This window comes from Athene cunicularia (assembly GCF_003259725.1).
Source record: "Athene cunicularia isolate RWA chromosome Z unlocalized genomic scaffold, athCun1 chrZ_part2, whole genome shotgun sequence".
Classification (NCBI taxonomy): domain Eukaryota; kingdom Metazoa; phylum Chordata; class Aves; order Strigiformes; family Strigidae; genus Athene; species Athene cunicularia.
Window position 1 is genome coordinate 23,342,814 of NW_020799143.1, and position 12,422 is coordinate 23,355,235.

General features: G+C 39.8%; 1 protein-coding gene across 6 annotated transcripts in view; it reads left to right on the top strand.

The window, feature by feature from the left end:
• The first annotated feature begins 8,873 nt into the window (after positions 1-8,873).
• The window catches only part of NFIB (nuclear factor I B), a 272,231-nt gene continuing 268,682 nt past the window's right edge, over positions 8,874-12,422 (top strand). For 3 of the 6 annotated variants that reach the window (XM_026866165.1, XM_026866164.1, XM_026866166.1), the window contains exon 1: positions 8,875-9,051. In XM_026866165.1, the coding sequence (XP_026721966.1) occupies positions 8,956-9,051 (96 nt within the window). In that variant the 5' untranslated portion in view covers positions 8,875-8,955. Of the gene's footprint in view, positions 9,052-12,422 lie in introns of all 6 variants that reach the window. The other 3 variants (XM_026866161.1, XM_026866162.1, XM_026866167.1) reach the window with 2 other exon arrangements.

Below are 12,422 nucleotides of genomic sequence, written 5' to 3' on the forward strand. Positions count from 1 at the left end.
GTCGGTCTCCATTTTGATTTTGGCGCTTCAAACAAGATTTCTGACTATGCATTTCAACTAGGGGCAAATATATTGCCAAATGCTTTCTATCAGTGATGTTTGCTCTTGTACTGTTGCCTGCAGTATGTAAGAAAAGAGGAAAGTGCATCATTACAGAAAAAGTTTTGATAAATCCTTCACAAAACATGGCAGAAAGGTGTGCAGCTAGCTCTATATTCATAGCAAAGATAAAAGTAAATATGGACAGGTATTTAGAAACATGAGGGGCTGAAAATGCACATCTGGCTGGTTTAATTTTCTTGAATGAAACATAAAGACCTGTTCCTCCATGGCGTGACTCTGAATTCTTTCCACTGTCAAGATGCTTCTGGTACAGAGTGGTAATGAGAGATGCAAGAAGCAGTGCTATTGTTAGCAATTGTGTGTGAAGATTAGTCTCTTTATCCTTTCTGATACTGTCATTTCAGATGGTTTTTTTTCTGTTAAGCACAACTCCTTGGAGCTTCCCTGTTGAATTGCTGAGTTAGGAATGGGTGCGTGGTGCTGAGACACGAAGCCCAATCTTCCCAAGCCTTCCTGCAAATTCCCTAGAGCTGACTTTTCAAAAACTAGACATTTCAAGTCTGACAAAACTACTGCTACTTAAAAGAAGATAGAGCATTGTTGAAATTGTTGCACTTCAGCCACAGTCACGTCTGATTGATTAGATTTCCCACCTGCATGCCTTTTTCAAAGCAGCAAAATTATCCTTTGTCTGAATGTACTAGCAAGCCAAATTGATATCTGTAGACTTCAGAGAGTCTTCTCGTTAAAATGTAGCTGCTGTTTTCTGAAAAAATGAACTCAAAGACACTGAAAAAACAGAGGTTAATATTATATTTAAGATGTGTCACTCTCTATATGTCCTATTTTAAATGCTTAGAAAAAGAATTAGGAAAAATTATCTGTCTCAATTGAAATTAGTGTGCATGTATGGATGTGTATGAAAACTTTGGGGGAGTTTGAACAAAACCACTACTTTTCCAATCAGATCTTGACTTAGACTGAAAAGCAGATGATACAGAATAGTATTTAACTGAAATAATTATCTCGAGAATTGTGTCTCTTTTGTTTGAAGAAGTCAACAATGGCAAATTTTCTTATAGTAATTTGTGGCTGATTCTAAGTAAAGGAAGAAATGATTGGGTTTTTAGCACATCTTTTCCATTCATCAAAGTTTAGGGCAAAAGAGAGGTAAAGAAATTTGCTTTCTTATAAAAAATATGTGATAAACAAAGTTAATGTACGGCTTAAAAGGGGACAAGGGGAAAGTACTATGACTGCATCTGGAGAATACTCATGAGGCTATTCCATTACTCCACATGTCCACTTGACATTGTTAGGTCTAGTAAAGGTTTTTGGCAAAAGTATATTAAATGGACTTTCAGTTACAGTTCTAAAAGTCTTTGAATGTGAAGGTCTAGATTGTATTACAGTGGTAGCTGAGTACAAAACCAGTGCTATATAATCTGGCCTCTATTTATCATATAAAATAGATGGCAAAAAAAGTGCTGGAAAATTAGATGGTAAGAAAGACAGCAACTGCAGATCTACTAGTTTAGTGCGCTCTTTGCAGCATATGTTATCTCTATCCATACATTTTGTATAGTTATCCATAAAGGCCCATCAGCATTTGAAGGGCAAGCATCTGTATCATTAATTAAATAGCTGGTTTTGATTATTGTCATCCAGAGGGGAAGGCTAGGTGGCTGAAATGATTAATTTGTCTAATATGTCCTTAGAATTATGTTGTGTAGATGAATTGAGAGGACTCCCAGAAACAAGCTTTAAAAAATAGACTCTGCTGAGATGCTAGAGCCATCTTCAGATGGATAATAATTTTGCCAGGTTAAATTTTACTCTGAGTTAAATTTTACACTTCTTTCTGTTTACAAATAGCAGGGTCAGACCTGCTTGCTTTAGGGACAGTGGCCCCAGAAGTCCACACCCAAAATTGCAAAATAAGTAGCAAAGATCTTAAGTAAGTCTATCAAACTGGAGGCAAAAGTTTGCCACCTCTGACTGGTTACTACCAAAGGGAACAGCTGAGTTAAAAGGGGAGCGAAGGTCTATCCTCACCGTATGTCAAACCACCACTTATGATAAATGTAGAAAGATGTATCGCAAATGATTAAAGCTGTGAAAGTGAATGCAAAATTGAACTAAAAGGCAATAGACGTGTCAAGACAAGACGAAAATCTCTCAACCTACTTATTTTCTAAGATAATTGATTTCCAAGTCATATGAAATAAAGGAAAAGCATCTAGACTTTGCTATAGAATTTAACATGTCCAGAAATAAACTGGGTTATGCCAGAGAAGTCAAGAAATTATTAAAAATTTTGAGATGTGCAAGAAATGGGGTAGAGCTAGTTGAGAGAACAGCAGCAGTTGTGTCAACCGGGAACTGATACATGCATGCAATATATGGTTTCTGAATAAGACAAGCGGCGTGCTTGCCCCAGAGGTGGTTGCTGGCTTTGAGGGGCAACAGCATCCCCACCTCCCCTGCCCACCTCGGGTGCACTCAGCATGGCTGTGAGAGCAGAGCGTGACACTGCTTTTGCTGACAGCTGCATTTGGCTACCAAACCTTTATTGCTTGTGGTACCCTAGGAAAGGGAAGCAATCAACTTTTTTTTTTTTTTTTTTTTTCTTTTGGCCAAATTTGCAGTGAAGTCTGGGGAAAGGGCACTGATTTCCCTAGAGCCCTCTGCATTGTGCTGTTGTTCATGCTTGCACACAGTGAGCACCAAGTAGGTGTTTTGGTCCTGGCAGATAAGGCTGTTTCAGCAGGCCCCAAACTGGAGATGTGCTGTAAACAAAGTGCTTGCTCCACATCCAGTTACAAAAGTGCAGTGTATTTGATGAAGCCTATCAGTATGCCTCTCTCTTCAAAGAGAAGGTGAAAAGAATACATCCCTTCTTCTAAGGAGATTGTGAACAAGCAGCATAATGAATTCCATTTATTACTAGGCTTCTTAGCACTGAATCTCGAGGGATATAATTCAGGGTTCTATGATTCTTGCATGGCTCACAGGGATGAAATCCAATCCACAAATGAGATGGATGGAGTATTATCCTGTACTGAACACTAATGGACACCCGCCTCATGAAACAGGGCACTTAGTGAATAAAGAACACTTGTGTGAGACACACAATTCTTAAATATCAAACATTTTTTTCTTGAAAATGGCAAATGCAACTCCACCTCCCTCTTTGAATAGTGGGTTTCCTTTGGGGATTTTTTTTTAAGAAATGAAAAAAGCCATATCCTGCATTTCATAAACTTTTTAAAAAAATAAATTTAATGTAATGCTAGAATTTTAGAATTTCAATTCATTGTGCATTGGCTCTATAACTGTGCATGAATTATTTAAATAGAAAGAATGCAAATGAAGCATTTGACTTGACGTTGAACCCTCCAGTTTTGGGCATGTCTCCACCACTGACTGTCTCCTGCCCAAGTTGAAAGTTATCATAGCACAGACGTGTATATACAAGCAGCAGTTCTGCGGACATATTGAAATTATATCATTATTAGTTTCTCAGGTTAAACCATCATATTTGCCTGTGAATTTGACCAATACATACTTTTAAAAAACAGTTTTCACTTAACTGTTCTGCCATATCTGCTTTGCTAGTCAGCACTCAGCATTTATTACTTCAAGAAGTTTCTTGCAAACAATAGTATTGTTTACTTTCCTGAAGGTCATGAGCCTGAGAGCTAAGGCTCCAGCCTTTTGGAAGACAGCTTGTCTGCCCCCAGCTGGCACCTGCCACCCTCCCTTTTCTGCCTGTCCCAAAAATTGCTGAGCTTGGCCTGGAAGACCACCATGCACTTATGATGGGAGCAAAAGGCAGGACGTTGGAAAGACACTAGCAGTCAGCCGCTGTGTCAGCCTTATTACTTTCAGTGAAGCTGCTGCTACTGGTGGTGGCTCCTCTTAGCCAGGACTGTTTGTGACTTCTATGGACCTCTACACATTCCTGCAGGTATACCCTGCCACCTCCTGGGCACCCTGGAGCTCCAGAAGAGAGGAGGTATGTCTGCCCACAAGAAAGTGCTAAATGTCTGGTTATGAAATGCCCAGTGAGGGACCTGGTAAGAATACCAGCTTTCATCACTCCAGCAATCAGCAAAAATGTTTCTTGGACAAATGTTGACATGGTTTGATTTTTTTTTTTTTTAAAAAAAGCCTTATTTGTTTCTCTACTGACATCAAATGGGAAAAAATAGAAAGGCTAAGCAAAGTTAATAGCAGTTATTCACCACCACTACTACCACTGCCACATTATGAAGAAATCATCAGAATTGTATTTTCCAGAGGACTTTTTCAGTTGAAAGCAGTGGATGGTCAGGCTTCTGTAGCCATGTACTATTCCCTTAATAGAAATGAAAAATCTTGATGTCATAAAGGACCTCTCTGTGTGAGTTTATGTGAGTGGGTTCTGTAGATGCCAATGACTACGGACAGAAAATATTTACCAGGAAATGGAAAGGAAATGGGAAAAGTACATGCTGAGAAGCAGCATGTAAAAGTCTCCCAAGAGCTGTTAGATTGTGGAGACCAGCAATTGTTCCAGGTTCCCATGAAGGGCTGAGGCAGGACTGTATGTGCACCTGGTGAAACAAGGGAGCACTGGAGGGGATTTCCAAACACCTACCTAAAAGCCTCTAGCGCATCAGTGCAACATCCCGTGTCTGAGTAAACAGCTGGGGCTGGTCTCCCAGCTTCAGCCCAGCAGCAATGAGTGTGTGCAAGTGTGCATGGGGGGGTGTGTGTGTGTGTGTGTGTGTGTGAGAACTAATGGAGGCAGCAGGTGAACGTGATCTGTGGTTAGCTGTCTGCTATTAACGTCAATGGTTTGGCTCCAATAATGGCTGGGTTAATCAAAAGTTTCCAAGGAAATATAAGCTGTGATCTGTGTCTGCCCACAGGTCTATTGACTATTGTGGAAAGGGAACTGCCAGCACTGGAAGGGCTTCCACATATCATGGGTAGTCTCAGGATGCTAGACTGTCTCTATCCACCAGTGAAGAAAATGCTCCTCTAGACTTAAAATAACAAGAAGAGGTTTTCAGAATCACTGGGGTTTTTTAATTTCCAAAGACAGTTGAGGACATTTCTAGTAGCAGATTAAAAAAAAAAAATAAAAATTTCAAGATCATCCCAAAATCTGAATATTCACCTTGTTCTCTCTACTTAAATCTACAGTACTAGTTTGGGTCTTTCTATGCCAGCACTGCGTATCCTCCAGAGCAGCATACTGTGAGTTCTTTGTTTGACCCGTTCTATTAGTAGGGGTTGGGACCTTATGAAAAGAAACTAATTGACTCCTGAGGATCATTATAAGCAGTGGTCTTCGTTAGCTCCCTCCTGGATGTGAAATGGGAATGTCTCCTTGACTAGAATCAAAAGCTGAGCCAGACTGGAGAAGACAAAGGTCATAAAAACCAAACCCTTGGGGAAAAGTCAGGCTGGCCATTATTTTCTTGATGTGTTAAGAAGACGGGTATCCAGAAATGCATGAACTTGCTTGCATCTTATTTCACTTAAATAAGAACCAGATTTTTGTTCTACCAAGTTTTATATTTTGATTATCTTTTTTTGTTCCTTTGAAAGTGTGGAAAAAGATGCTTAGCCAAAAAAGATGCTTAGTCAGATTAACCTGAAAAATCCAGCTCACTTGAAAAATGTAAATTACCCCAGTTAAGAAAACCCCACCCTTCTACCGAAATGGAAGTCTGAATAACCTTAAACTTCATTGCTATTATGTAACAAGCAATACCATATGCTTTCCTCATAAACCTGTCTTTTCCTGAAAGGAAAAAAAAATAATCTGAAAAATTTTGCCCAATTACATATTTGTCCCTGTGTTGTGTATGACTGTATCTTCAGGCAGCATAGGAAATGAGATCTCTTCCTACATATTACAGTATTTTAAAAATCCCATCTGCAAAACAGACATGACTGGGAGAAAGGCAGACCTCCCAGCAGGCAGGAGAAGGCATGGGAGATGCACGTGTATGGGAAGCATACACTGACCAGTGCTGCGGGCATTGTTTTTCTAGGTGCCAGAAATTCCTCTTCTGCCCTCAGCTAATGCAGGAAGGCAACAGAAGGGAGGCTTATCGTTAACTCTGTCTTTCCTGACTGCACAAAAGCAAATATCCATGTGGTGTTTGTGCCTGCAGGAGATGTGTAGTCTTCCTGAAGCTTTGGGAGCAGTCTTCCTCCAGGATTGAGCAGCTCCACTGGTCTCAGGGGGCTTGGTAGAAGACCATCCTGCAAAACTGGATTTGCTGTGGGCTGGGCATCTGAGAGCAGCCTGAGGTCTCTCAGCTAGCTATAGCGTGATAAAACTTTTACTCTCCTTTAAGTATAGTGAACTGGCTCATGATTACCTGAAGTGTGGTCTCCCACTCCCAGCTGTTGCAGTGCTGATGGGGATTTGTGAATTGTCCTAGTAAGGCAGGTTAGTGGCTGTATCAGTTGGTCTCTTCACCTGTGATCAGAATTCAGTAGGTGGGAAACTGCAGAAAATCCATCTCTTCACATTAGTTCCAGGTTTCCTTCCACTGATAATTATGTTTGTTAGGTGAGGTTAGGGATTATGTGTGTAAACAAGTAGTAGCATTCTTGTCTGAGATTTATCTCACACTTGGAGTTGACTGCTGTGTGCAGTCCCACAGTGATGATGAGCCAGTTAGTGAAGGCTGTGGGAGAGATCCAGGCTGGGACCATTTAGGACATGATTGTACACCGCCTACTGACAACGGGATAAAACTGCTGTTGGTGCTCTTCGTACCTTACAATGTTTATCACAAGGCCAGGCTGTTTGACCAGGGTGTGGAGAGTGAGCCAGAATGAGTTAATGCCTCCTATGCACCGTAAGTGTGCTGAGCCATCACACAGCACCTGACCATAGGCAGACCTCTCAATAATCCAAATTTTCTTGGGTTCCTATTTATCATTGTGACCTAGCTGAAGTGAAAAAGAAGGAAACAGCCTCTTCTATTGTACAGAGTTCTTCTAGAAAAAGAGTTATATACATTTAGGGAACTGGGATGTCTAGAATCTCCATTAATTCTATGTCTGGGTTTTTTGATGTTGGCCTCATCAGTATATTTAAAACAAGAAACTAAGGCATCAAGCTGACCTCAATGGCACGTGTGGAGGAGGGAAAACAGTTTTAATTTTTTGGTGCACCTGATGTTGCTACAGAGCTGTTCTGTTGCCAGAGCTCTGTACTTGCTCAGAGAGTCATTTCTTTAGGTGCTGCCGCTATTTCAGGACCTAATTAAATGGGCCGTGGATGACAGCTCTGACAGTTAGCTGAAGGCAGTAGGTCCATGCCAGATAAACCTGCACCTCATCCCACAGCAATGGGGTGCGTGCATGGGTACCCCCATTCATCAGTGGGAGTGTTGCACTGTTGTGGCAGTGGCTATGGTGGCTCTCAGCTACATGAGTGATGGTAAAGAGATGCAGCAATGCTGGGGGCTGTGTGTGCCCTATGGCAGTAGTCCTGGATTCTTACTTACGGCTCATTGCAAATAGGTGTGGGGAGCCTGTTGACGAAAAGACTTTTCAAGTACACAGTACAGGGCAAAATGTGGAAGATTGTAAACCGAAAACATGATCAGAAGAGAGATGCTAAGCATGTGATATACTTGCTTGCTTAAAGTTATTATTGCAATGTGATAATTTTAAAGAGACAGTTTCTGAAATGTGGGGCTTTTTTTTTGCTACAGAGGGACTTGTAGCTAAATCATATATAGATATGCAATGTAGCAGCAAAACTGGTGTTGATCGCCTCAGCCAGGAGTAGCAAATCCTATTCTTTCTGTATATCTCCTCTAATGGCAGCCAGGGTTTATTGATTTCCTCTGTGTTCATATATATGCTTTTCCTTTTCTGCAGCTTAAAATTAAGTCAGAATTATTTGTTCTTCTAAGCCAGATCTCCCTTCAGGGAATCAGATTTTCCATTAGGGAAAAAAACCTTGCATGGAAAGCCTTTCAGGAAGAATGCCTTCTCTCCCTGCTGGCGGAAGGTACAACAGGCAGATGACCCGAAGCTGTGGAGCAGGAGGGAGCCGTGATTGAAATAATTCCCCACTCCCTCTCCTCCCCCTTCCCAGCTAGATCATCCAGAGCAGAGATCATGAGTATCCATGGGAGGGGAGGGGGGAAAAAATCTGTGACACTGAAATCCTAACCGCATCCCCTCCCCACTCTTTCTGTGTTGATTTACCAGCCTTCCTATTCCTTGTTAAAGGCTGATTGCAAAGAGTTAAACTGTTTCCATATGTCCAGTGTAAGAACAGAGTTTGTAGCCTTTGGCAACCCCTGCTGCACCCAGCTGCAGCTACCTGTGTGTTCTTCGGGGCGCCCGCCTGTGCACCCGTGTGTGCGCGTGTGAGAACGTGTAGGTGTGTGTGCACGGGCACTCGTGACATCTGAACCAGGCCCCCCCGTGTCCACAAAACTGGTCTGTCCTCCTTGGGGGAGATACTAATTCAGAGCATTTTCTTTCCCCTCCTTTCTTACGCTTGGAGCTGACCACGAACCACGTCGAACAATATACAACAAAGAAGAATGCAAATAAACTTAAGTCTGCATAGCCCAGCAAAGCAGCTAGCCGCCCACTTGTGAGATACTAAACTGGTGTACACATGATACACAAAGAACGCTGGCTAGTTTCACCAATCCCTTCACACACACACACAAAAAAAAAACTCCAAGGAAAAAAACCTGATCCTTGTCTTTATATCAGTGAGGTTGGAGTTCTTGCTAATAAAGGAGCTTTTCCCATGATGCAGTGTGATAAGGATTGGCCTACATGTAGTCCAGCAAGCCACTGCTGATGTTTTCTTGATTAGGTGTCTTATCTTCCATTGAGCTGCATCTGATGAAGGTTGCTGACAGCGTAATGGCAGGGAAAGCATCAGACAGCTCCATAAAATGGCAGCTATGCTATGACATGTCAGCCAGGACCTGGTGGATGGTAAGTTAGTGTGATAACTTTTTTTTTCCCCTCTCTGGAAGCTTTTTTTTTCCTTTCTGAACTCCTCCTTCACTTGCAGTGCACATGCTGCAAAGTTCAGAGTGTGCAAAGTTTCCAGCTCCAGCTCAGTAACTCTGCAGAGCTGCTAAACATCACAGGAGGTAGATAGGGTTTCTCTGCTGTTGTAGTGGTATGGGCCTTCTTTTTAAAACAGCAGCAAGGACAGCATGGGATTTTTCTTTCTCCTTTTCCTTCTTCTTCCTCTCTCTCTTTTTTTATTTTTTTTTCTTTCCTGTGGAATGCAAATTTTGCAGTGCTTGCCAAACTAGTTGGTGTGAGAATGTGGAGGTGGAAGCAGGAAAAAAGAAAGCAGCCTTGTCATCATGCTCTTGGCTAATTGTTCCTGAGTTGGTCTTAAAAATAGAGCAATTTGCCTCTTTATTTTGTTTCCTCTGAATGATTATTTAGAAAGTGTATTGTATCATGTAGCAGCCTCCTAATCAGTATGTGATTGTCCCCCATGCTTCCCCTTAATTTGGAGGAGTCCTCCCTTCCAATGAATGCAGTAACTGGAGCAACTACTGATTAATATGCCGCTTGTCATAATTAAATTTAGTTAATGAGGATATGCATATTCAGCCCATTTTTTCTTTGTTTGGAAAAGCATGGCTTTTTTGTTCATATTTATACAGCTGCAAATGAGGTAGAAAAAATAGAACCTTACAGAGCTCAGGGAAGGGTGGGCCCTGAGAGATTTTTTAATGTTGCTGGGCAAAGGAGCCCAAAACTTTATTTAATGAAAACAGTGGGGCCGGGAGCAAGTGTTTCGGGAATGAAAAGCTTTTTTCCTCATCAGAGCTACATGAAGTTTTCTCTATATACTGATCTTGTTGCGTGTGGACAATGGTCTCTTGTATGCAACAGCCATGCCATGAAAGGGACCTTCTTCTGGCTAGCATTCCATTATGAATATTAATTTCATTCTTGGGTTGCTTTTTCTAGTTGTGTATTTTTACCCTTTTCATTCCTTTATTGATTGCCTTTGCTTATTTGTCTGGATAGTTATTATGGTTACTGCATGGACTGTTTTTTCACAATTAGTACAGTGCTGAGACAATAAGGCACTTTATTCTTGGGCGGTGGGTCTGGGAAGCACCAGTGGATAGCATGTCCCAGTGCCTGGACAGAAGGCAGCTTTCTGACTGTAACTGCCTTTCTACACTGCTTTGCAAGAACTTCGTTATCCTTCCAAAGGTGGATGTTGATACGTGCCTTCAGTGAGGGTGTCATACCTGAAGGGAGTATTTAATTTAAATTATGTTTGCTACTTGTAATTGTTTCTGTACTTTTTGAATACGGGGAGGAGACTTTTTCTGTCTTTGGTACTTGTTGAAATGCTGCAGTGTGAACATTCATGTAACTTTAAAAAGAACAGAGGAGAATGGTAGATGATAAAAAGCTGGTTTGTGAACTTTTTTTTTTTTTTTCTGGGAGTTATACTGCATAGTATTCTATTTAGATTCATGTTTAGATCTTTAATCAGACTTTTTTATTGTGTGTACGTTGTTGAAAAGAGCTGTTAAAGTAGCTGATAGATGTTTAGACATAGGCACTATGAAATGTTTGAGTAGCAGATTTCCTAAATATTGCATGTACAAAGGGTTGTTTTTTACAAGGAGCATATCTCAAGTTTAATTTAAGTTTCTCTAAAGATACCTTTCAGTACGCTGGCATTGCTTCCAAAGGGAAAAGAAAATCAATACTTTCACTCCATGCAGTATTTTATCCTGAAAGGTAATCTGTAAAATACAGGTAGTGTAAATGTTCGCTGTCCGAGTGTGTCTTTTGTGCACTTCTCCTTAGAAAGGGAGTTTAAAAATGCTTGGCTGTTAAGTACAGGTGAAAATCAGCTGATAATTCAGCTGTGCTTTCTGTTTTGCACATTTCTAATTTATAAAGTTGCAGTTCTAGAATGTAAGGTAAGCTTATATACAATGTGGATTGTTTTCTCTCAAAGAAATACCTTATGCTTCAGTGCCATAGTGCACAAAATGTTATCACAGAGTTTATTATATGATTATTTCTGGTAAATTCCTATCAAGAATATGCAGTATAAATAAAACCTTAAGACTTTTGAGTGAAAAATAAAAAAAAACAAGAAAGGCAGACGGCTTTAGTTTTCTGCTTAAGCTTTTCCTGCAAACTTGAATTGCAAATAGGTGATGGGGAACAGGGATAGTTTAAGATGGTTACAGTTATAAAAAGGTTCATTAACAAACAGGCATCATTACAAAACTTGCTGGGTTTTTGTTTCAGATAAGCTGTACAACTTTGTAATTATTTTGCAACATGTATGTTCAACATCACATTTAGATTGAATATTCCTAAAATAATGGATATATTTTTTTTTTTAATTTAAAGTAATTACATTGAAACTATTATCTGGAAAACAACATTCCGTTTTTCTCTTTAAATTAAGTGGAATGAGTGTTTATTAAGTAAAGTCTGTATTATCCACCTGTGGTATTGTAGTGCTACTCTTAATTTTTCCTGTTTTACTGTTTATTTCATTCATATTACTTTATTTAGCTACAGTAATAACAAATTCTTTTGATAGGGAAGAACCAAACAAACAAATTATACACTATTTCCAGTGTTCTTGTGCATACAGATGTATTTACTAAAACACAAGAGGGTAAAAGTTTTACCGAGTATGCAATAAACAACCAAGTCCAAACAAAAGTAAATGTTAAATATATTAAGTAACAGTAAATATATGGAGAATTGTTAACTGATTATCTCAGTCTTTTAAATGGTGTTGATGTGACCATTTTGCACATAATTTTTATTATTTTTGCATTTAATGCTGTGGTGATGGAAGGAAATAATGAGTGACGGGATAGAACCTATGTATCATGTACTGTTCACTACATTTTTAATTGAAAAATCTCCACTTAGAAAGTGAGGAGGAATGATGATGAGAGTGTTTGAGAGAATAATACCCGTAGAAACACTCGATATTTTCTGATGTCTATTAATGGCAAAGGGCTAGTTTGAGATTACAGTTTGGGATTGACTTCACAGATTTAAAAATTCATCACTTCACAGACTGAAAAATTCAAGTCTAAGTAGCTATTTACAAAACTTTATGGCATCATTATTAGGCTGCTATGTTTTTCTTGTGGGAAGGGTTTCCAAATATTTGCATCTCAGACACATATTGAAAGCTATTTTTTTTTAAATCTGTGCCAAAGTCTGAATGTATTTCTCTTGTCAGATCATTCGCATACAGATCTTTAGAGTGTAAATATATAGTCTAAAAAATATCTTCCTAATCTCAAAACCTTATTTTTATACACATATATACATGC